The sequence below is a fragment of the Scophthalmus maximus genome, chromosome 7 (assembly GCF_022379125.1).
Source record: "Scophthalmus maximus strain ysfricsl-2021 chromosome 7, ASM2237912v1, whole genome shotgun sequence".
NCBI lineage: Eukaryota > Metazoa > Chordata > Actinopteri > Pleuronectiformes > Scophthalmidae > Scophthalmus > Scophthalmus maximus.
This window is the reverse complement of record NC_061521.1, coordinates 19,385,754-19,412,384: the sequence shown is the minus strand read 5'-3', so window position 1 is coordinate 19,412,384 and position 26,631 is coordinate 19,385,754. Positions and strand designations below refer to the sequence as shown.

At 45.0% G+C, this 26,631-nt stretch overlaps 1 protein-coding gene across 5 annotated transcripts in view; it reads right to left on the bottom strand.

Annotated features, from left to right (window-relative positions):
• The window catches only part of brsk2a (BR serine/threonine kinase 2a), a 148,537-nt gene that overhangs the window by 33,207 nt on the left and 88,699 nt on the right, over positions 1 to 26,631 (bottom strand). For all 5 annotated transcript variants that reach the window (XM_035642575.2, XM_047333537.1, XM_035642569.2 and 2 more), the window contains exons 3-5: positions 13,697 to 13,782; positions 10,854 to 10,994; positions 1,012 to 1,128 (exon numbers count right to left, since the gene is read on the bottom strand). In XM_035642575.2, coding sequence (XP_035498468.1) covers positions 1,012 to 1,128; positions 10,854 to 10,994; positions 13,697 to 13,782 — 344 coding nt within the window. The remainder of the gene's footprint in view (positions 1 to 1,011; positions 1,129 to 10,853; positions 10,995 to 13,696; positions 13,783 to 26,631) is intronic.

Sequence of the window (26,631 nt, the reverse complement as noted above, 5' to 3'; positions counted from 1 at the left end):
TCCAAACCACCAGCAATCTGCAGAAAAAGAAAAGTGCTTCACACTTCGGTTTACATCCAATGGGCTTTCCATACCACCACACCTTTTCGAAGCATTTCTGTCATTTCAGATGTATCAGTCCAGATCAGTTTGGAGACACACGTTACCTTGCTCCAAATTTATATTTATATCTTTTTTTCCTGGAGTGCAAAGTAAGGCATAACTTCCATAGCAAGAAATCTTCTATGTTCCCGTTTCACCCTGGGTACATGACACAGTATTTGGCGGGTGAAATAAAACAAAAAAAGTATTGATAAAAAACAATGCAAATTCGCTTCATGTGTGCCTATCATAGAAGGCCATGCTTACATTTTCAGATCTCATTTGAAGTGTGAATGCAGCGGGTAAGAGTGAGAAGAAACTCTTGGAGAGCAAGTTTCTGTGCTGCAGTGAAAACCTCTTGTTAATCCATGCCATCTCTGGGTTTATGAACCCACTGCCTAAAAGTAAACCATCATCGACTGTGTTGCTTTTATTGATAAAATGTGATGCAGAACACTGTTCACTACACTTCAGGGTGTTAAATAAAGCACTCCCACAATGGGGATGAGCAATCTACAAAGTGACTTTTCTTGCAGCCGTTGTGGGGTTGATGGGCCTGGCGCGGTAGTGACCGCCGCGTCATAAAACCCTGAGTCTGATATGAGGAGATGGAGAGCAGTAATGTGTGGCCGTGGCCCCCGGGCCCTGCTCGCAGCTTGACGGCCCACTCTGTGAGAGACGCCGACTGTCTCGCCGCAAGAGATCAACACTGCACGACAACAGAGGCTTTGAGAACACAGCAGCTTGATGGCTCTAGTCATCACTCTCCTGGACGTCTCTCTTGTATGTACCTGCAACTCCACCTGCACCCTCAACGAAGCCTCTTTTTTCTTTTTTCTTTCAGGACATTCTTGGCGTCGTCTGAATTTTAACCGGGGCAGACGTTGCATCAGAGAAGGCATTCCCCGCAACATTTTGCACATTACTTACCCACAGCTGGTTTCCAGCAGACTGTCTCCGACCTGAAGGGAGGCCATGCCGAAGTCTGCTATCCTGATGTTGTTCTTTTCATCTAGCAACAGGTTCTCGGGCTTCAGATCCCTGTGGCTTTAAGACGGCGAGACAGAAACATAAAACAGTTAATGAAACATGAAACAACGCATCACAAGTCATGACGACTAATGAAAGTGAGGATGAAATGAAAGGTGCGCTGCGAGGTCTACCAAGCACTTGTTGGTCTGGCTTGTATCCAAATCCGTACAAGCAAGCATCTCAACGTGTTCCTGAACACCCCCCCCCCCCCTGCAACACCTCTCTCTTTGATCCGTCCATGCTGAAACTCGAGGGCTCCCACCTCAGCGCTGGGCCGGTACAAGGTGCGACAGCCCCCTGGTGTGTCCTTCTCTCCTTCTTCCTTCCTCTTCTTCCTACCTCTTCACCCCTCATCCCTTTCCTCTGATCTCCCAGACAGCCACCAGCAACCCGGCCGAGCATGGGGCGCCGAGGGGGGGCCAGCAGCAGGGGTGCTGGTGGTCATTAGCTGCCATTCATTACCACCCAACACAGTAAGGGGCATCACATCCAGCGGACACCATCTCCCTCCTTAAAGTGGACAATTTCTCATATCACATACAGCATGCTGTTGCCGTGTCGGAGGTTAAAATCTCAATTTTGACGAGTGACTGTTCAAACGCGGAGTGGTGTTAGCACTTATTTAACATCTCTCCCAGGGGGCGAGCGCTTCTTACTTCGAACACGTACACTGATATCCTCCGCGTCCATCTGTCTTTTCTACATTCTCCCATATGTGAACACTTGCCTTGCTTGTTTAGGATTTTTTTGCAACCGGGGAGAGGAGTTATAGAGCCACACAGCTGTCAGGATGTCAGGAACTAGACTTTTTGCATTCTCTTTAGACGAACGATAGAAAGAGCAGAGGAACAACAGCTGGATGTGTCTGCCTTTGAAGAAGGCCTCGTCGCAAAAACGGACGTTTAACCTTAGATGACATCAGCTGCTGTACAACGCGTTTCCTGTCCTGAGGGATTAGCTGTCAGCCGGTCACCAGCAGTCGCTGTGATCCCTGCTATAATTGAAATAAAAACACAGATAGCATCTGAAACAGTTCTCCCCGGGCATAATGCCTTTATCAGTTCACACAACCATCATTTGGCAGGGACGTCGGTAGCCTTTTGACTAATACTGTCAAAGCACATGAGGAAGGAACAAACATTCACCCATCTGCTCGGGGGCCCCCACTGGTTGTACTGGGCATTTCCAAGTTATTCGTGCGGCTTTTATTTGACCAGACCAGTGTCATATGTTAAATTGCTCTCTGGCCGACTAAATGATGTAATAGAAAACAATGTTTCCCCCAACGAAAAAAAGAAAAAGTTTCAGATGGCTAAAAGTTACAAATCACAAACCACACAAGCGGGCCTGGGGAACATTAAACAATTTGGTGTGACATCAGTGACAAAAGAGACGGCAAAACTGACTTCAAACATGGTTAGCTATTGATACCGCAGGGGAGGTAGCATCCTGATCTGAACCCCCGATCACAGAGCTCCAAGTCTCAAAAGAATCCTAAATATCTAAGTAGCCTCAAACTCACAGCCTAAGATGCAAAATGCACAATAAATCATTACCGGAAAAGACCCATAAACATGAAATAAACATGGTGTAATCACAGCCCCATCACATGTAAAACACAGAGAGCCAAATCGCAAGAGACTGACGCACAAAAGGAAAGAAGGCGGCAGCATATTTTTCCACTGACAGCATCAAGGGGACAAATTGCAACTGGATGCTTTACTGTTTGTCAGGACCCTGGTATCCATAATGGGACATTAAACTGCCTCCCTGACACATTAGGCTGCACTTTAATACTGTAATCTTGCTCACGCAGCGGGCCTTGCAGCGGGGATATCTAATATGTCATGGCGGAGTGGATGCCGTTAAGGGGACTCAACAGCCGCAATGAGCTTGAATGTAACTCTGGTTTTTCTTTCAAGAAATGCGGGAGCTGCATGCCACCAGTTTGCATGCATCAGTACATATATTACTGTAAATGTTAGTGCCGTGCTCGGGCCACGTGGAGCACAGGGACCGTGCATAGAAAGAACGAATGGGGGGCCATAAGGATTATTATTGTCATCCATATACCGATAAATGGTAGCATATATTATTAGTTACTACATAGGTCTACCTCTCACGATGCTGCACAGTTTAATTTACAGGCCGCATGTGTGCGTCTGCATGCTGTCTGAGCAAGGTTTACACCCCAGTGGGGCTGTTAAACATGATTCTCGCAATCTAACACCGAGCTCTTAATTGCTTGTGATCATTTGCACGTACCAAACTGATATGTTGTGGTTTATGGAAGGTTGTACTGCGTCCGTTCTCTTGGGGCTCACATCCCCGTAATATCCCGGACATGTTTATGGTGATGAGCAGTTTTGTAACTAAATTCTCCAGCCTGAGGAAAATAAATTCTTTCCCACGGTGACACGTCTTCACGTCCACCATGTTTAATATCGCCTCTTGTTGTGTCGCGTGGCACTAATTGGCCAGGACACTTGAAACTAATACTGATGGCTCAAATGCAATTTTTTTTCTGACATATTAACATGGATGGAAAGTAGCAACCCTAATAACCTGTTTTAGCATTTTCATGGAGCACTAAAGCTATCCTGGCATCATTATTGTTAGCTAGAGTGGGGCTTTTAAGCATCATTGCGAGTTGAGGTGCATCCATTTAGCCTGCGGCGCACCTCGGTGTCACACTCATTCCATCTTTCCCTTTTTAACTTTTCTCAGGCTTCTGTTGACCCAATTAGAGAGGGACCAAGCACATTCAACAAAAGTGCTTTCGGCTAATATCCTATCGCATTAAGCAAAAGAGGAGAACATTCTGTTTGCTGACGAGGACGTGGTACAGGTACAATCATTCAACAGTGAACAGGGTTAATTGCGCAGTTAGGGATAAAAAATAGATATAGTAGACAGCTAAAGTAGACTAGTTTGACAACTAGTACCGGCATGGAGGATTTTTTTATGCTCGAGTCTCCGTCCCTTTGTCCACGCATATATATACATATATGCAAATGGTTGTGCTTTGTTATATTCCACCAATCTACAGGTGCTAATCATGTGCCAAGAAATTAAACAATGTACAAAACTACCTGCAGGCAAGTTAAATGGATGTAAAGCAAAACATCTTTTCAAATATTTTATGGATAGGGAAATGAATCCACCATGTTTGTAAGACTTCAAAGATACACTCGGTGCTTTTTGGTGAGTAACTAACTAACCCTAACCCACATGTAAACATTACTTTTATTACATTTTTATTCAAGAACATTTCACAGGAAACCCTGAACGGTTTTCTTAGAGACTACATGAATCATGTAAGTACAGTACCAGTGCCCCGTTACGTCAATGACTTACACATTATAGTGCTCACTAGGCATTGCATTTAAACTGGATTAGTATCGAGAGGAAAATCACAGCTACTTTCCCCCACCAGATTTGCCTCTCCAGTGACCGGTTACAAGAGCATTCCTTGTGTCGTTTCTATCTCTTCCCCCGGGGGTTTTGAGCAACACTGGGGAAGCAATGCGTTGTTGCATGTAATGCAGTGACAGAAAAAAAGTGGGATTACAATGATGGCGAGGTCTACAATAAACAAAACTATTTGCTTTGTTGTGACAAATCTGTGTGTGCAACCCAGCGTTTGCTGCTAATCCAGAGGAGTTTGACTGCGGAAGATAGGACGAGCAGCAGACCTTCGAGACGGCATAAACAGATGAGCTGTCGGAGAACCGCTGGAGTGAAGGAGTGGCATGGATATTAAAAACCAGGCGTCTAAGACATGGTGCCACGGTCGTGCTAAAGTCACCTGTGCCTTTTTCAGAATTAGAGACATCTTTATCACAATGGCATATCTGATCATTGCACCTCTTATTCCCCACATTCTGTAGGTGTAGTCACAACAACCTGACATTTGGTTTTCCTTTAACTTGTTGGCTCAGTTCCCCTCTTTATCGTCTTTTCTATCCACCGTTTACTTCGTACTTTATATTTTACCTACTATCTACTTCCCTCTCTACCCAACTTTCTTTCAATGCACATCCACTTACAACCAACGGGCCCATTCCCCCTAAATCACGAACCGAATACCAACCTACTACTTTCGTTCTCCATCCTCCTGCTCCATTTCCATACCCATTTTACCCATTTCCGTTTCTCCATCCTCCTCTCAACATCAGCTCTCACATCTTTTCTCTCACCCAGTTACACTTCAGTGCTTTAACTGGCACAGCAGGACAAGAAAAATATCGGGAAAAATATGAAGATACGGGGAAAAAGAGAGTGAGAAAAAAATTCCGTTCTGCGTTTTTTAGCAGCCATAAGCCGTTATGATAAGATGATAAGTACAGGGAGGCAGACAGACACACTGTCATCTGGGAAAACTGTGCTGAGGATGTCAACAAACACAACCACAAAGAGCCACAAGGGCATGGACTGCTACTGATAGAGGGATCGACGTGCAGTGGATGGAAGATGACAAATAGGGCAACATGAACTGCGTTCTGTAGAAAGATGACAATCAGACAAAGACGCTTTACAGACAACGTAGAATCTCATTCAAACGTAATGTAATTCCTCAGTTTGGCATCAATAAAGTTAATCTATCAATTTATCTGACTAGCTATCTAGATTCAGCAACAATTACCCCAATAATAAAAAAAAACAGGCATTTTCATCTGGTTATTTTATGTTTAAAATGCTCTATATCAAAACATGTATTGATAAAAAAAAGACTGTATATATGCCACGGTCAAGAATTTGAGCCATATTGACTATCTTAATAGAGAGATGAACGCTGTTTAGTTAAAAGGACCTGTGGTTTGGTTTATTTCCCTCCTTGGAGCTATAAGCAAGTTATGGCAGAGACAGATGTACGAGGCTTCTCTGAGCCCCTGGAAGAGCGGACGGAAGCAGGCGGTGATGGAGCGAGTGTGGGAGACGGAGAGAGAGGGAGGTGGATATGGATGATGTCCACTATTATGCCACAACGTGGGTTTAATGGGACTTCTGGCACCAGGTGTTTGTTTGGGCACATGTAGTTTGCAGCGATAATCTGCACATCAGTGTCAGCGATGGGAGGATGTGTGGCTGTGGGAATGTGTGTGTGAGCACGTACGACGAGTCGACGAGCTTTAGCTGCAGGTTCCTCTTCCAAAGTCCGCTCGGAATCTCATCTCTGCCCTGGACTCAGCGGGATGGATGGAGTTACTTTATGTGACAGGGAGTCTTTATCTCACACCCACACGCAGTCGCTTTGTATTAAACACACACACATACAAGGGTTGATAACTGGGTTACAAGGGGAAAGACCAAAGTCATTGCTACACGGCTGTGAACGTGTGTGACTGCTCATGCTCATGAGAAAAGGGTAGGTGTGTGTTGCAGGTCAGGCAAATCCACACATAGACAAAGTGGCGTGATGGGAGTGGGTGGACAACTTTACACGCGTAGTGATACAGGGGTGTGTTTGGTGTCAACCCTGGTTCCGTTAAGCACCAGTTGAATCCTGGGCATAGTCTGACCGCGCATTCGGAAACACTCAATAAAAAAAAATCAATACGGCATCTTCATTGCTCACATGAGACACATAGTGCACTTGGTTTATCACGGGAAATAGCGTCGTGTGGGCGATTTCTACGGTAAGTTTAAGTGGAGTAAAAATCCAGGCAAATGTGTCCAGCGTTCCTTATATATTGATTTTGATTTGGTCGCCCACCCCCATATATCAACATCGACCGCCACATATTAACCCCTTTTACCATTTCAAATGGCTAACATCGTATTTCATTGTGGAGCTGTGCACTCGGGTTGGCCCTGTGCTCCGCTCTCTCCTTACCTCCCTCTCACAATCACATCGACCCATCTGTCATAGTCGGACTGGCCATCGGGAGCACCGGGCCGATGGCCCATCACGAGTTTTTACCGTCCCTGCTCGTCTCTTTACCAGCCGTCTCTTCTTGGCTGTCATTCAGGGTGAACATCAGTGTGCCTTGTGCCCGGCCTGGGCTGACTGGCCAATCGCAATATCTAATCCCCTCGACTGCCTGAAGAAGTGGAGCTGTATATAGTATTCAGCTCATTTGTCACAAAGTCAAATTAAAATGTCTAATCTAATGATCACTTTAAGATCGGCTCACCTTGACAATTATCTGCAAGAGAAACACGGATGAAGATATTGAAATTCAAATGATTTTCTCTCATTCTTTCTTTTGCAGAATAGTGTTTTTGTACAGTCGTGTTAAAGAAAAAAAATACACTTCACTCTAGACTATCGACTTCTCAGTCTATCAGCGTCTCTGTTGGTTCACAGTCACGGCAACCGCGACTTCTCTGGAGAGTGTATCAACGTCGTATAGCTCATGTGTACGCTGTTGTAAGTCGGAGCTGACAAGATGCTGCCGAAAGCTGCTGCAGGGATCTGGGTTTGAATATCTTCAACAGACGATTCCTTTCCCCCTGTCTGCTTCTAGCCAACCCTTACCTGTCTTCGCCTCATCTTCCTTGTCAGCTATCCTCGGGTGCTTCACATTTGTCCCCTTCTCTACCTCCGCGTAAAAAAGAGAAAACTGCTGCCTAAATTTGAGAGCAATGTGAATTCGGCAGAGGGAACTTTTGAGTGATAAACAGCCCCTTCCCTCTGGGTGCATTCATTCACATCCAGACATCCATTTGGCTCAAGAGAGATATTTGACGAGCGAGGGAGAGGACGGGAGCATGTGGCAACGAGGAAAAGTGAAAACAGGAGATGTGGGGCATGTGTTTACCCCCCTCTGAACGATGAGTCAGAGGAAAGGGAGCACTTGTAATGGCATGCTTAGGTCCCCTGCGCGGACAATAAGAAATGGAAGAAATGATTGCAGAAATACTTTTTTGTATTGAAGGGATGCTGAGATCTCATTAATGGGAATGGAAGGGACGTGAGAAGGGCTGCGGCTATCTGTTGGCCCCTAATTAACGTTGGGAGGAGGGCCAGAGGATAAAGCAAGATGAATTTACAGGGCATCATTTTCTCAGTGTGTTAGCGAGGGGCTTTTTATTAGCTAAGACAGAGAGAAAGCCATTAAGTAAAAAATCTGATTGTGAATCTTACTACAATAATCTAATGTTCTGCATGTGCATACACATAATGTCAGTCCCTGATGCTTTCTCCTTATTGGCCCTAATCAGTTATTTGCACCAGCCTGATAAGACTCCTAACTTCAATTCCCTTAGGTCGGGCAGTTTTTGTTCTGTTTCCAGCGATACAAGAGTTCTATTCAGGGTTTTTTCTTTTTTAAATTCAAAACCGGGTTAATCAACTGCCTGCTCAATGGTTCAAACAATCAACTGAACGCGAAGCACACCATCCGTCCATAATCAGCGAAATGCAAAAATAATTTTGACACGCGGATGCAGCGGCTCACACTGTGCGTAACAGCTCCCGCACGGCTTCAATATTAAAAGCAGCGGATGAAATGTAATTGCCTTCTCTAGAAAACTATACAGTACGAGAATACAAAATAAATCAAATCACAGAACTTCAACCGTGACTAATCATCCCATGACAAATCAGTTTAATTTGTTCCTTTTAATTGCCCGGGCACAAATTATGCAAATCTATCTGCCAGGCATTTAGTACTGAGCACCAGGCTCTGGACAGCATCACACCATGACTGTTTTTCACAGGCTTGGCTTCCCCTTTGTCATCAGCAGGAAGCTATTGAAATAAAAAACTTTCAAGTATATTAGAGTGTGCACAGGAGAGGAGAAAATCCTCTCTCTCCCTCCCTCCCTCCCCACAGTACTTTCTGCCACATTAGCCTTGGCAAAGAAGTTGTGATGGGATCACATAAATTATCATCATAAGTCCACTGGCTGGCTTGGAGCCATTGTGTCGATGAGAAAGACAACGACCATGGCCTGACCATGGCTTTTTATGATGAGTTTTATGATGATATGTTAATGTTTGTAATTTGAAGCCCCCCGCCTTTGAATATCATAGCTGAGCGAGCAGCAAGCCAACAAACTAATAATGCGCTGCACCCTTGATCCGGTCTTTACTCTGGGCATTCACTGCTGTTGCTATACACTCTTGAGTTTCACCTGATTAGAAATTTGAACAACAACCCCCCATGACACGCACAGCAACCGAGGTTAAGGATGGGTACAGCCAACGTCATATTATAAGCGATTGACAGCACAGGATTTACATAGGAAAACACAAAAACATAGGATCAAATGTTGCCATTATATGACTTTCAAGGAATTTTTATACAAGAAAAACTACTGTCAGAATAACCCGTAATAACAAAGGTATGTAACTTGTCAACAGTAATTTTGCCACGCTCCTATGAATTATCCAGCACCGGTTACTGTCCTACTTCTCTGTTGCAACATGTTACTGTGCTTCACCTCATTTCACCCGATTTCCTATTTCCATGTACAGTTATTGTATTTAATGTTCTGCCATCGCGGCGGTGCATCTAGCTGTATCTCCTTGTACATGGTTTTCTTGTCGTTTTTTCTTTCTCTCTTGTGATTGCTTACTGATTAGTTGAATGCAGTTACACGTTGTTGTTCCTATCTCATCTTTTTTCGTTTTCCACTCCATTTCTGCAAAGTCGCAGTCCCATTGACTTGTGATCAAGGTAAAAATAAATACACTTGAACTCGTTCTGCTCTACGGACCTTGAGCTCAGCTGTGCAGGTACACAAGGACAAAATGCAGAGCGAAGGTACACACTCTGAGCGGAGGAGAGAAAACTCGCTCTCCGCTTTGTACAAATATATATAGCACACAAAAAAATATGCACAAACAAGCAACCCACACAAATGAGTTCTTAAGTCAGCCCCCACTGATATGTTTGACTTCTCCGAATGCATGATTGCCTCTGGTCTATGAGCTGGTAAATGGTTAAATTACGGCTGAAGACAAACACAACGTGTCACATTAATAACTATCTGGAGGCGAAGAGTAACAAATGTAAAGCAAAGCTGCGAGAGTGAACTGTGTGCTAATAAAAAAGCAACTTGTGCTCAGTTCTAACGGTGATACCTGAGCACTGCATATGGTGGAAGTGTGGATTTGACTCTTTCATAACGAGCAAAGAGACTTTCATAACGAGCAAATTTCAAGTTTTGTAATCTCCATTTTGAACCATTGGTTTGAAAACTAAACAGCATTCAGAGGCTATGACTGAACTGATTAGAATTTAGATTGTTGATTCACTTCAGGAAGAATCCCCATCTTTTCAGAATTCATTATTTGGAAACTCATTATTTGTTCAATGTTGTATGACAACCAAATTGAGTTTGTTTCACCCCCCTGGGTAAGGTTGTTTATTGGCCCTTTCTTCTTTTTAACTGTATGTAATGTTTTTTTTATGGATTGCACATAATTAATGTGGTATTTATGGTTTTAACTCTAAGTACCCACAGTATTACATGGAACCTATGGAGCGGAAAAACTGCATCACGAAATGGTCTTGTCTGTGTACTGCATTGTGCATGTGTGTAAATGGAGAAAGGGCTCACTGTTATGTTATGCTATTAAAGCATGTACATCAATGTATATTATTGTCCTCTGATTTGTATAAAATCTATATTTCTCCCCCCAAAATATCATTAAGTGAGAATAGCATGAATCCTTAAGATTGCTTCATTTACTCTTTTCAGCAGTGCACTTCCACCACTCCCACCCAGCCCGTCCCAACATCCAGAGTAGTGGCAGGTATGGGCGAATGTTCTTGCATGTCACTTACCATATGGAATGACTGTGGCAAAAATCCAGGGCAGACATGATCTGTCTGAAGAATTTCCTGGCCTCTTTAGGCGTTAACCTGCCTTTCTTCACCAAGTAGTCAAACAGCTCACCGCCCGACACATGTTCTAGCACAAGGTACCTGAGGGAGAGAGAGAGAGACAGAAAGAGAGACGGGGGGGGCAAGGGAGTGGAAGAATGAAAAGGTAAAACAAGGGCCATTGCAGCAGACAAAAACTCTCAACCGCACACGGAAAACAAAGATATAGAGACAAGAGCAAACACCTGTCCTCTCCACGGAGCCATCTACAAGAGAGAGACGAATCAGAGGCACCGACCTCAGAGGTCCGTAAGAGCGGGAGCAGTGCGGGGAGGATTGTTCCCTCACAGCCATTATACACAGGCGAAGCACCGAGGATCAACGCTCTGATCTCCCCAAAGCCATATCGTGTCGACTATTATTTCCATTTTGTCATCTGTAAGCTGTCCCCACAGTCGGAGAGTGAAGCGTGCCGACAGCGCATGACAATACAGTGTGGTGTATGTGACAGGCTCTCATATTAGACACTCTGACCTCCTTTGGGAGGCATCGGCGAGATGATAGAGTCGCGTTACACTACAAAAACGATGGAAAAGTTTTGCACACTGCTCTCGGGTTTGTGTGGAGTAAAAGAAAAAAAAAAGTTTTTTTCTTGTTGTTTTGTTTTTTTTTCTTATCTCACCATCCCTGCCATCACATTTCATATGGCCACTCCTCAGGTGGCCCGCCAGCGTGTGTGGCCGGGCCTTGTGGTCGGAACAGTTTGTCAAACCGACTGTACAGCCACGACGCTATGGCACACCAAAGGGACGGGGAGGAGATGAATCCCTGCTGACCCAGGCCGTAAGCTGCGTCTGTGGGCTGAACGCCAGCAGTGCCCTGCCCCTGCTCTGCGCCGGCTCGCTCGTATATATCGTGCGCTGAAAACTCCCTCCATCTTTACTACGACAAATTGAATCTCAGATAGGCGGTGAAATACTTTTTCTCTCTCTCTCTCTCTCTCTCTCTCTCTCTCTGTCTCCCTGCTGTGGATGTGCGTGTGTGTGTGTGTGTGCGCGCGTGCGTACATGCGCCTCTTTGATTTTATTGATTATACGGTAGTGTTGCAGACTGTACAGTATATGGCCAGAAAGCAGGTAGTCAGTAAACAACTCTAAAACTATACAAAAAAACTATCCATCACTATACAAGTGCATTCGGAAATAAATGTATAATGTAATATGACCAGAATTTAAAAAACAATACCTCAAAGCTTTCAGTTTGTTCTGTGATGTAATATAATGTTAGAATTTAATTTGGACTGGTTTTACCCATCAAGATTACGTGATATATATATTTTAGAAAACTGTGATAAAAAACATCAACTAATTATTACTAATCCAGGATTAATTAAACTTTTTTTTTCAAGAACTGGACCAATATCAGGGTCAGGATATGTTGAGCTCTACAACAAACGTGTTTCTACCTAATAAGAAATGAGTCAATCAATTGATTTTCAACTATGTAAGACTAAAAGGAATGTTGGACTTGAATGTGACCTAATTTTAAGAACAGGTCTTAGAACTTGTGTTACATGCATTTAAATCCTTTTGCTTCTCAACACTGCAGCAACAATTTTGAAATCAAGCACCACTCGTGAATTATAGTCACATGCATTATGACCGTTGAGCGTTTTATTTTTTCAGCGACCATTTTTCATTCTCAAAAGCACAGACTATATCAACACGGTGTGATCATTCATTCATTTCCAGCAATGAAAGATCCATAAATAAAATATCGCCGGGCTATGTATCAAACTCTTTCCACTTCTCCCTCACCTCTTGTTCACACACACCACTTCAGTTTAAACAGCTTGTGGTGGGATCTTTGCCGACAGCATAATAAATCTTAAAAGCTCTGGGACTGCCGGCACCAAACATGCTGCGCTGCCTATCAATTATTGCCTTTCAAGTAGAAAAGAGAACTGAGGATGAATCTAAACAATGTTAAGAGGAGCATTACATCACTGAAGTGGAGCGCAGTGTGTCGCTGGTGATGCATGTGCAAAGCAATTTGTCTTCGGAGGCGCTTACAAGTGACCGGCTGTCAAAAGTGATGAAGCAATGGGCACAAAATGTGATTTTGATAATCCAATTAGAGGGGTGAATCGTAATATTCCTCTTTTCCTATCATCTTGTAGTCTGAGATGTGCTGTACTGCATGCTCAATCCCATTTGGTCCGCAAACTCAACTTATTGAATTTGGTTGAGACACAGTCCTCTGCAGATCAAGAGGGCGACACTGAACGACTGATGGGCCTGTCAGTCACCACTGTGAACTTAATAGATTTATGTGGTTCATGTGTGTGTGTGTGTGTTTGTGTGTGTGTGTGTGTGTGTGTGGGTGTGTGTGGGTGTGTGCGTGCGTGCAGTAGCCGCAGCAGACTAATGTGGCTGCCACTCTCCAGGGCTAATGTTTCTGAATGCAATGGTGTTGCCTCTGATAAGCGTGTCATGGTGTTTACATTGCGGCGACTTCCTCTCCCTATTAGCAGTCCCCTAGCGTGCGTGACCAAATTAAATGCTTCGTGCCTCCATACTAATGAGGCCGCCGCCCCTCCAGGGCTATCACTGTAGCCCCGCAATTGTAGTATACCAATCAAAACCGCTTCTTGGTCCGACAAAATGATCCTTGGGATTTTGCAAAAGAACTGCTCCGACATCCAGAAGAGCACTTGGTTGTCCACAAACGTGTAATCACTCGGTGTGTGCAGTATATTCACGATTTTGAATGTATTTTACTCAAATGAAAATACTGATACTTACAAGTATTTTTTATTTTCGTAGACGTCATGTAGCTTTAAAACATGTGGGTGTTCTATGAGCTTCAGAATAGCTATTTCTCGCTCCACCTGTGTGAGAGAGGGACAGATAGGAGGAGTGGGGAAAGGATTGGGAAAGGTAGAAAACAGAGATTTGATTAGTGCAACATCAACACAGTTCATTTCCAAAAAGCTTTTTCAGGAGCAATTGTCTGAATGCACCCCTCTTAAACTGCAATTTTCCTCTCACCGTTGCCAGGACTGAAGTCGTTGTGGCGATAAAACCACAACACGGCCTGTGGAGGCTTCTAACCCACAGTTTCAGTTTTTTTCTGAGGTTACTTGTAAAAGTCAGTGTTCAAGAGACAAATCAGAAAAAGGCAGCAATCTGTTAATAAGACTTTATACACCCAGCACGCGGCCTTAAGAGGAGGAAGTTCAACCAATGCAAAGGGGGCTGACTGGGCACTTTCTGGCAGAAAGGACAGAGATAAGCCTCGACAGCCAGCAAGCACTGCTATCTCAAGTGGAAAATGTAGTTTGCTCCAAAAGAGGTGCTCTCCTCACTCACACAACAACCGGTGCTACTATGAAGTAATCACATTTCATAATCCGGAGATTTGCATCGGGGGGAACATTAATCAGCTCGGTTAGATAACAAACACGAAGTAGAGCAATCTGTCAGAGTCAGACGTGCCACATTGGAACATTTCTGTCCACTAACGTCACAGGCTGTGGGTGAACCGGGGTCAAACTGTCCACTCAGGTACATTGATTTGTTTTCTCCCCCCCCCCCGCATAATGCGCCCCATGCGGATATCTGCCCACCCCGTCTCCTCCGGTCCTGCCCGTTCCCACCTTGGCCCGCCACCCCTCGCGTCTGTCTAACGTTGACCGACAGCGGCGGCGGATAAGAGGACGGTGTGAGTTAAAGGCTCCTCGGCCTCATCTCGATCTCATCAAAGTCAATTGCGCTGTGTCACTTGGCTCTGACAGCCTTCGCATCGATTTAACGTCACACTCCAGCTTTATGAACCCTCGTGTGGAATAGAGTCAAAAGTTAACTTTTTTCTCTTTCTCTCTCTCTTTTAACTCCCACAACGCTGTTTGCTCGACCGGGCGTACAATCAGGTTTCGTCCTCCCTAATTGTGCTCTCACGTTGTCTCAGGTAGTCAATCCTTGTATACTTTTTTTTTTTTTTTTAAATCATTCATATTCCTCCTACTTCCTTTCCAGAATTTCCCAGCTTGGGATAAATAAAGTAACTATCTATCTATCTATCTATCTATCTATCTATCTAAACTGCAACATCCAAATCTCCGCTCCGTATCGAACAAAAAGCGTGCGATTAAAACCAACGCTAAAATCGCTTAGCATTCAGTCTCTGAAGAGAGAGAGAAAAAACATGCAATGCAGTGCGACCGCACGGTGTTGAATCTGCAGCCGAGAGAAAAAAAAAGGGTCACGGGAGAACATGAAGCTAATGGACCTCGGCCCCCGGCTCGTCTGAAAAGGGTAAAGTAGTAAAGGCGCAATTAGCATTAGCATGGCGTATCAGCGGGAGTAATGGCTAGGCTAATCAGGGCTAATCCGGCTGACTAATGAGCGCCATTGGCGGCGCCGCACCGTGCCACTTTCTCGCCTGAGGCCAAGGTGTGCCCGCGGTGGTTAGCTAGCTATAGCCGGCAGCGGGGGGGGGGGGGGGGCGGCTCCCTGCAGAGCGCCCTAATGCTGCCGAGGACTCGGGGAGAGATGAGCTGTCGGGGAAAAAAACGCCGCAGAGGCGGCAGCTGGCGCTCCTGAGCCCTCCTCTGAGCGCCCTGCTTTCGCTCAAGTGAAATGAGAGAAAACCAGGCTCCATGTGCAGACTTAACCGTACAAGCCGCCCGCTTGTTGCAAGATTAGCTGTTGATTAACGCACCAATGTAAAAAAAACAAAAACCTCGCTCTTTCTACCACTGTACAGCGCAACGGTTTCAGTAATCAGCAGACAATTGGATTTCCGTCCATCCTCCCCTGAGACACTCTTGACACGAGTCTGCTCAGGCACCGGGCGAGGCCATCTCATCTGTGGCGAGCCGAAACAATCTGAGAGCGGCTTCGAGGAGTCGCGGTCGCGGGGAGGTGGCGACATTACTCAAAGCTAAATACAACTACAGAGGCCGGGGACGGGCGGACTGTCTTGGGACGCCGAACACTGTGAACCTGTTGATCTGTGTGGCGAAGCGGAAGTCTCCTCAACATTGAGCTCCAGTGTTTCCCCTGCCATTGAATCCGGGGGGGCGCCCCGACCCTCCATCGGGAGGGAGGAGGCAATAGTTTTACATATAATGCCAAGCAGAAGTCATTTAAGGTCACTTTCCTTACACACCTTATTCCTCAATCCTGTACAAACGATTGTGGATGAAATTAAAGGTGAAAACCTAGGGGAAATCCAAGGTCTCCGTCTTCCTGAATCAGCATCCACTCCATCAATTATTCCATTTCAGCAATTATCAATCAACGAGAGATTTATGAAAAAATGAAATTTGCACCTCAACAGCAGCTGCATGAACAGTAACCGTGTGCTCGCCTCCTATTGAAAAGCCTCCAACGCTACCTACCACTGACACCTTCTCACCTTCATGGCAGTATGAAAAAAAAGCCAGGTGGCCCTGCTCTCTCGGCCTGGCTCCTGGACATAGCTCTCACACACTCTCATTAAGTTTCACATCTGTGAGCGTGGACAGCTCTGTCCATTTTGCCATATCTCCGTGGCACTTCATTAAGCCCATATTAGCGGGCGCTTGGACAACGTTCGCGGCACATGCACATGGACAGATGGACAGGTGGTCAGACGAGCACACACACGCGCGCACACACACACACACACACACACACACACACACACACACACACACACACACACACACACACACACACACACACACACACACACACACACACACACACACACACACACACACACACACACACACCGTCTTTTCTTTTATCTTTCTTGTTACTGGTGTTCGTGTTGTGGTCGGTAGTTCAATTCACAGCCAATTTGCTCAATTTCTGGAAAACTAAACAAGAGGAATAGGAAGGGGAAAAAGGGGAGAAGAAGAAAAAAAAGCACCTAATCAGAAACCAGAGGTCGAACGAGAGCGTGCGACTGACACTAATCCAAATTGGCTATTTGACTGGGAGATAATTTGTCTTGTAATGTACGGTGGTTATCGCTGTGGAGTGGACATCATTAGCGAAAGATGTCGGATGCCTGTCGGTGAACAGGCTGATTGGCAAAGCTTCGACCCGCAGGGTTTCCTCTCAGTGTCATATCCTGCTAAACTCAGTAGATCAATAGGTCGGTACTGTGCTGGTGATTCCTGTTAAAAGTTTTGACTAGAACTCAGAGGGCTGCAAGCAAAAGGGGACAGGGCAAAAAACCTGATGAATGATAAAACATGACTTCTTAAAAGGGATAGTTCAGTGATTTTACCATATGTTACCTTATGGAGATGGTGATCAGCGATGTCATTTAATGGAGTTTGGAGGAGAAGTGGAAGGGTTAGTGGAAGTCTGAGTCCCACCGTAGCAGAGGGGACCACCGGAAATGTCTTTTTGGACACATTTGTGAATGCTTACCTAAAGAAATATATCCATCCAATTGTACGCTAAAGGATGTCTTTTTTCACTGCTTCAGTTTTCTGCCAGACAGCTGTTTAAGTTTTAAGGGGTTTTTTTCCAAGCGTACTTCGGCCATGTATTTACTTTACGCTACTTCCATTTCCCCTCCAAACTCCGTTAAATGACATCGCTGATCACCATCTCCGTGCGGTAGCATATTAACTATGCATAAGTAACTCATACAACCCAACTTCAACATCACTGAACTATCCCTTTAACACCAGGCACTAAGGAATTGCAGTGTTTTCCTACAAATTGAAAGCAGGAGCACAGGTTTTTTTCGTCACCCTGGACTTTCATTTTGATGCTGCTGTGTTTTAAAAACACTTCATGTGATTTATTACTCGCAATTATGGTGTAATTTGCAGGTGCAGATGGTACGATATAATAGAAAGCAAGCCTGCGAGAGAGGGGGACTGCCTCGTGGACAAATGAGGCGAAGCACTCACTGGTGCTCACACGTGTCATCCCAAATTCTGGCTCCCAGAGGACGGGAGCCAGTTTAGCATAGCTCCATCAGCTTGCTATCGATTCTTTAAATTACAGCCCTGGATCTGAATGGCTCAATGGACGAGCAAATACAAGCGTGGCAACATCAATAGTTTCATCAGCATGTCCACTGATGGATACAGGGGATCAGAGACGGCCATGGCAGCAACAAAGACGCAAAGAGGTTAGACTCATGTCAAACACGTCACAGGCCGACTGAACAGAGAAACCAGCGCACAATCTCAGAGGGGGAAAATATTGGATCACAGGGTCTCTGTCATCTCTCACGCTCCTCTCGTTACATCTTGCGCTTTCTCTCTGATGCACATGGAAGGAAAACACAGACACGTTTCTGTCACCTCCCCCAGGCGAGTGAGTGAGTGGTCTCTTGATACTGAGGTCTGAGGATCAAAGTCAACAGGGCAGTCGTGTGTGTCGGATAAAAAAAGGGAAGAAAAAGAGGGTGACTATGCTAACATGGGAGCTGAAGTGCACGCACGAGCTGCTGGATGGATAGGAAAACAAAAGAGAGACAGACAAAGGATGGGTGAATGCGAGAGGGATGGAATATAAGCCGTGTAATTCTCTGCAATGGGGAAGAGTAAAAGTAAAACGCAGAGGAGCGTTTGACCCTCTTTTGCCTTTTGTCTTGCCTCTTTTGTTTTTAATTAGAACGACACAGGGAAAAGAATAACCTCTGGAACAGCGCCAGGTACGGTAATGACAGCAATGTAATCAGGAAAAAAACATGTGACGATCAAGGAAATAAGAGACCGTTTTACCTCAGTGGCTTTGCTTCACCTATCCGACAAAATATCTACAGCAACGTATTTCTTTGTACCAAATTGTAAGGCCTTTAAAAAGCTTCTAACAATGATTCGAAACATGTTATTGAGTTAATACCAGAAGTATGGTTTCATAACTGAATTTTTCAGGTCATACAAGAGATCATTTGTGGAAGAAAGCCCCTCTTTTAATACCTTTTATAATACCGATCGATATCACAAACCACTCGAGTCTTGCACCCACTTTCTTTTCTGAATGTTACTTTTAAATGTTTATTTTCTATATAGTTTGTTTGATTTCGACTTGAGCAAAAGAATCAAACTCAAAACTGGAGCTTATTGCGGATAAACAGATAGGTTGACATATGGGTGAAGGAGAAGTCGGAGTATGGATGGGGTAATGGCTGGAGAGAATGAGACATGGGTCCAACTGTCGGCGAGCAGAAGGGGAGGAGACGGCACAGCTTGGCCACTGGCTCGTGGACAGAACCAGTCAGCTCGTCATCCATTCATACTTGTGACATGTGGACACATTAACGCATGATGCACACGCACTGTACACACATGGCACTCATCGCGGCAAAGCCATGAGCCGCCTCCATTCATCCATATGTTGGTCAGGGAGCCAGCGGGGCAGAAGCTCTTTTCTGCCAGGAGCAGAGGGGCAGCCAAGCTGGTGTTGCATGCATGCATGTGTGCATCTGTGTGTGTGTGTGCTTATACATGCATGTGAATGGCAAGGCCCTCCTTGGCTGTGGAATACTATATGTCAGTCTTCGCTGCCATAAGGGTAGGACATCGGTTTCAAGGGTAAACGCGCGCGCACGCACGCACGCACGCACGCACGCACGCACGCACGCACGCACGCACGCACGCACGCACGCACGCACGCACGCACGCACGCACGCACGCACGCACGCACGCACGCACGCACGCACGCACGCACGCACGCACGCACGCACGCACACACACACACACACACACACACACACACACACACACACACACACACACACACACACACACACACACACACACACACACACACACACACACACACACACACACACACAGTCTGCTTGTTCCACTCTACAAAGACATCCCTCACAGCGTGTCTGTCCAAAGGTGTGTGTTCATGTGTTCTTCGCCTTCTTTTTCGTGTAAGAGGGCGTTGAAGCCTGCCCTCAAGATAATATTAACATATGTGCCCGGGAAAACCGGCTTATCCAATATTAGTCGAGAAATTGCCCTGAAAGAAGGGATTTACACATATTTTTGCAAGAAGAGCATGCGCGTTAGGGATTTCTTTCTTTTTTATTGCTCTTCCCTCCACCCCCATGACCTTACAAATGCACGTGCGCACGTGCAAAAACACAGGCAGTCAGCTCAGCGGGTTTTTCCCCTGATAATCACTGCATCAGTCATCTTTTGTGAAGAGGAGGTAATTTCCCCACACCAGGGAGTCTGATCAATGCCAGAGACATGTAAATCGATCGGGACATAGTCTCTGCTCGCTCGCAAGTCCTTATCCTTTATCCGTCTCCCACCCTTTCAAATCTTCCTCATTACCCCTTCCCACCCAAGACCAACTCTGAACGCTCCTCCTCCTCCTCTTCTCCTATCCCTCATTTATTCTTTGTTTCTATCATTTCATCTCTCCAATCATGTCTACGGCGTGTGCCGGCGCCGCTGATAGATCCATCAGGCTACCACTTAAACCAGTGGCAAGCCACATCATTCCGCACAAACAGAGTGTCCCAGGATGACCTTGGTCATAATAGAGTCTAATGGCAGAGGCCTTCCACACCTTGAGGTCAAAGGGTATAATCATGAACCTCTTCAAACCTACTGCGTGGGCTGATAGGTGGGATGGAGAGCGAGCGGCACGGGAGAGTGAAATCAGCAGAATGAGCGATTTATCAGTGACTGGCAGCCAGTGGATCCCGGTGGCTGCCATGTTTTTGTGTTGCTCGTCTGAAGTCACTTTTTTTTTGTCAGCTCGTCAATTCCGTCAGTCACTCCCTAAGTGAGGAATATTTCATCCAGGAGGATTGGGAAGGTGACCCTGGATTGGGTGGAGATTTGAAATGTGGATTAATGAACTGGTTTTCACAGACGAGAGAGAGAGAGAAAGCACACAGAATGGGATGTAATGGTTAGATCTGAAGGTCATCTATATCTGTTAAAAAAGTGTAAATCTAATAACCTACCCAGTTGCCTATATTTGCATGCGAGATAGATGGATTTTCTTTGAAGCACAGGAGGATAAAATTGGATCATCGCGGGATTCTGAAGGAATCTATAATAAATGACATCTGCTACCTCATCCTGCAACTTTACTTTCCTTTTTGGCAGTCAACCTGAAATTCAAACACCCACGATTTACATTTGACGTGTTGAAAAAAAACTGGTGCCTGTAACTATCAGTGGAAAAAAAACGCAATGTACTCATTCTAAACACAAAATATAACAAAATTATTACAAAAAATACGATGTATTGTGTAAAACTAAGATGATTTCAGCACGTAAAGTGGACAAGTAGATAATAGAAGAAACAAAATGAAAGTGTAAACTACTGGACAAGAAATAAATGGACGGTTGCCTGATTATACAATAAAACCGATGTAAATCTAAGTGAAAACAACTTAACCAAAAAAAGTAATGAATGAGTAATGAAGACTATTTAGTGCAATTATTCAGCCGGAGAGTAACAAGAGCTAATTGTGATTCCTTCCTTCCTTCCTCAACTAATTATCTCCACATATAAATACATGCCTTATTCATTGACACGTGAGCCTGGACAAGTTGGCCAGCCAGAGGAGTCAATACGGGGCAGACAACAGGTCAGTAGGTAGAAGACTGGTTAACTGAAACCGCAAAAATATAGCTTGAAACTTTCCTAAATAAGTTCAGAATAGCTCTAATAAATCAATCAGCGAGTTGTTTTAGCTTCCGCACTTGTTAATTAGGTCTTCACACAGAGCGAGAGTCTTGACACATAAAAGGCACACTCTTGTGCTTCTGCTGGTACTGTGTGTGAATATTAATTTGGCTCAAGAATGGCAAACTGCACGTGCAAAAGGGCCCGGATGTATTTACGAGAAGCATGCGTTTGTGCCGCGTGGGCATAAGAGAGTGTGTAAGCACAACAGGGTCGTTAGAAAAGGATCCTCACAGGCAAGGACCTGATGGAGTGTCTCACTGTAGATGTTCAGCACATTGTTCAGCAAAAAGCCCAAATATATACAACAGGATCTGTCCCCAAATCACATACACACAGCCGAGGCAGAGCTTCTTTCCCCTCATTACCTACAACCGCTGAAAGTGGTACATTTATGCCCGATTGACAAATAAAAGTAGCCCTGTGCATAAGCCCTACAGAAACTAATTAACAACATAATGACACAAAGGCATGTGTTGAATACAGAGGAGTTACATGGATGTAACTCGGGTTTTGTGCGTACATGCTCTGCCAATTACGAGGTACAACAGTTTTTTGTCATATTTTTAAGTAGTATTCATCCCAGGACTCGCAGTGAAGTGACGTTGTGATCGTTACTACTGAGATCTCAACACAAACTCATCACTGTGATATGCTGCACAATTCCCCTCACAGCAACCGAATTGCAAAAATATACATGCGATAATTCCATCGTTTAAATTATCCTTCATGATGCAATAAAAACATATTGATATTTTTGTGCATTATTAGGTGTATGTGTGTCTGTGTGTCTGTGTGTGTGTGTGTGTGCAAGTGCAAGTGCGTGCTTGTGTGTGCATTTTTGTAGACTGAGCAACTAGACAACGGTAATGGAGCTACATTTCATGCTGTCACTTATGATACATGGCAAACGCATGAGAGACAGTTTCATGACCATAGTCTAGTTGCTCAGTCAACAAAAATGCATGCACACACATGCACACACACACACACACACACACACACACACACACACACACACACACACACACACACACACACACACACACACACACACACACACACACACACACACACACACACACACACACACACACACACACACACACACACACACACACACACACGTATGTTTTTTTCTGTCTCTTGGTGCAGTATTTGCTCTGACAGTTACAATAAAGGCATTGTATATGAAAAGACATATTGCAGCATTGTTTTGCCAGTGAGATGACAGAGATGACATATTTCATTGTCCATAAGATGTATAGTTTTATAACGATCTGCTTCAGTGCCACACACACACACTAATATAGAACGTACTAAAGACTGAAGGGGAATCCTCTTAACGTGTACTTCCTATGCTCTTTCACAACACAGTATCAACAATACATTTCTCCAAAGCAAACCTTGTATGTATAAGTGCTGCAGGCCAATTTTCAACAAAATCATTCTCAAAGACACACTGCACTGAATCTACTGACAGGCGAGCTGTTGAGATGCAGGGCACTGGAAGTTTATGTTTTTTTTTTTTTTTAAAGAAGCGGCATGATATAAGAAGAGATGACAGACAAATTTGGAAGTAAAAACCAGGGTTGTAGTACATTTTCCTCTCAAGGGAACCTGACATAACTATTCAATTATCAGTCCCGTCTCAAGCAACATGGATAAAAGAGGATCCCAAAACCCTGTGGCTGAGAAGAAACGCACAAAACACACTTCAGTGGGTTCATAGATAATGTAAAAGAGGAAGAAGAAATCCCAGTGCAAAACAAAAGAACTTTGAAAGGGAAATTCTGCTGATCTCCACAGGAGAGCGTCACTCTACTTAAGGGTAGCAGATTTGGAGGGGGGGGGGGAAGCACGACAAAATTAAGAAAAAAGCAAACAAAGTCTTCTCATCGATCTTACAACACGGCGACGGTTGCCTTTGAAGAGGAGAAACAAATGCCATCTCCTCAGACGTCTGTCTGTCTCCTGTCGAGCTCAGTGGGGGATCCCGCTACATCTTGCGCTCTGCTACCCTCCATTCCATTATTTTGGGCGCACTCCATCTTTGTTTTATCTCGATGAGACGCGCGCGAGGTAAAAATCAGTCAGACGACAGTGTGCGCGTCTCTTTGAGCTTCGTCACCACGGTGAGCAGATGAGAAGGGTGCCTCTCTCCAGGATGTGTCAGATCCCAAACTATGGCTCAGAAACGGTGTAAAACTCAATGGTTGGTGTCTGCGCGCGAAACTCAACGTGACTGTGGACTTCTTCACAAACCCCCAAACATGTGCCCTGTAGGTAAAAATCTATTTCTCCATTTCCATTTCACCTGAGCCTCGCCGACACTCAATAAAGAGTGGGGGGAAAGAGTGGATATACATTGATTCGGAGAGTGATGATTGGAAACCAAATTAAGATGTAGAAAGCTGAGTGACGGTCATATTGACTGATAACAGACAAAGGGCTGTGTGTGAAGCCGCACGGGTTCATGGAAATCCACGTTATTATTTAGGTTACTACAGAATTCTGTGTGGGAAGAAAGGACGAAGGGAATAAACTATATGTAAGAATGAGTCATTATGACGTGACTCGGACCGTTATAAAGTGTACATCATGTCTCTCATGTAACTGCATTGCAAAAGTTAATGCACTCAATTATGTCATTGTCTGTGACTTCATAGCGATGTCAAGTTGACACTGCTACCATATGATCATAAATCAATTTTTAAAATATAATCTTTAGGTTATGTCTATAGTCCTGCTGCGACAGAGAGAGACCTCCAAACTGCATTTTTGAACTAGGCATTTCATTTTCTGACGTCCCTCAGCCTATATGACATCAAATGATGGGGAATTATTTTCTGATCAAAATGATCTTATACAATACAATACAAATTTATTGATTCCAAAGGCAATTTGGTTTAGGGCAAGCGAAAGAACAAAAACAAAACAGGATTTAGACATGCACTGACAAACATCTACAACAACAATGACTCGAGTTGTTCAAGTAATTGCTGGGAAAAATTACTGAAAATACTACAAGTTATAATCGATGTAAAAGTGAGTGAATATATTAACTAAATAGTTCCGCACGTTTGCTGCAAACAAAATTGAATTCTCCCAACATTTGAAAGTAGACAAATGAGTGAAAGAAGCAGCGAACGTTCAGCAGGGAAACACAGTTGGTAATTGTACAGTGTTTCTGTTCAGTCAGCCTGTGTGGCGAGCCCTGGCCTCTGGCTCGGCACCAAAACAAAGCTGATGGATCAACAGGCCGGGGCACAACATATGAAACCCATTTATTTTAAAGGGTGTCGGCGCTCACTCTGCAGCACAAACACGTGCACACAAACGGATGAAAACACGCACACACACACACACACACACACACACACACGCACAGAAAAGTTAAAGAGGACATGCGTGTGTTGGAGGCATTTTCTATATCCAACCCACTCGCGGCACGGCAGAGATAGGTGAGAATGGCCAATCTATAATCATTAGGAGGGAAGAGCAGCGATGGCGGAGAAGGAGAGCTACAGGGCCGTCGCCGAGGTGTCGGGATAACAAGATTAGACCTTGTGTGATTCATCTGTGGCCATGGCATTCTGCTCCTCACCCGCCCGCCCGCCCCCCCCCTCAATGTCTGTTGGTGTGCGCAACCTTCATCGCTTGCCTTTCTCTGCCTTTTTTTTTTAGTCCAAGATTATTATTCTTGATGCTCTGGCATTCAAAATGTGGATGTCAGTGTCATACAAAATGCTGTGGTACAGAATACAGTATACACATTATGCAGTCGCATTGTTCCCAGGGCAAAACATCACCATTTGTGGACAGGAACTCACGTATTCAAACAGTAACGGACATTGTCCAGAGTTTTGCCCTGTTAAGTGCAGCAGGATCGTTTCGGGCGACATTTCGGCGAGGGGTTGGCGCCTGGGCAGAGCGTCCACCCGCTCGCCGTGAATCTTCCCTGCTGTATTCGCTCACGGACTCGCTCGCACGTTTCACGAAAACTTTTCCCCGGATTTGTGGACATTTGCGTTCTCACACACAGCCCCTTCCGGAAAAGTTCAGGCAAAAAAATGTTCGGGCTTCTGAGCGCAGCTTTAAATGAGAGAACAGCGTCGATCCTTCGCCGTGCCGTTAAATCACAGGGCCGCCTTAGGTATAACACGGGTAGGCTTGCCCTGGCTGTGGCAATGCCTTGTTGCTCACAGCTGTGACATGCGATGTCCTTCTGCGTCGCACTTCAAATTCTCATCTGAAATGTTATGACGATGTGTCCGCAAAAAAAAAAAGGCCCACGGAAAACAATGCGGCTTGAGTAAAGACATTTACGTTATAAGACATCCGTTCAGAGTATTCTGGCTTCATGTTAACCATCCTTCCTAACCTTCGCCCTCACCCTCTCCCCCGTCTTCCCTTCCCTCGGCGGAGGGACTTTGAAGCCGCGCTGCTCCGGGAGGAGAGCGAGTCACTCTGGCTAATGAGTTGTCCTTATCCCAACAGCAGCAGCCGCCGCCGCCGCCAGCTCACTGGCTCAGAGGGGGGGGGGAACAGAGCAGGCATCTCCAGCAACTACCGACCGCTGCATGCTGAAGATCCCCTCCTCCCTCTGCCACTTGTTAGTGCCGGCGGCTGGCAGCGGTTTAAACTCATCCCGAGACTAAACAGCGGATTGGGAAAAGTTGCTCCACTCAGCATAATGATAGGTAATGTGGTGTGAAATCTGGTGCGGCGTGTCCACCGCTCTCAGGGGGCGCCTGTCAGACAACAGCACACAGCAAACTCCACCATGTTGCCGTCATCAACATGTCATCAGAGCGTCAAAGAAGATGCCTGCAGTGCAATAATAGACTCTTTTTTTTTTTTTTTTTAATGCACATGGGCCGTAGTGCTATAATCTACAGGCCAAGAAGAGACCTAACAAAAGTGGAAGTATAGTGTTTGTTTAACCGGGGCAATGAAATCATGGATGTCATACAAGTACAGGGTAGAGGCTGAATGAGTGCTTCGTGAACATATATGTATATACGTACATATATTTAGGTGATTATTATTTA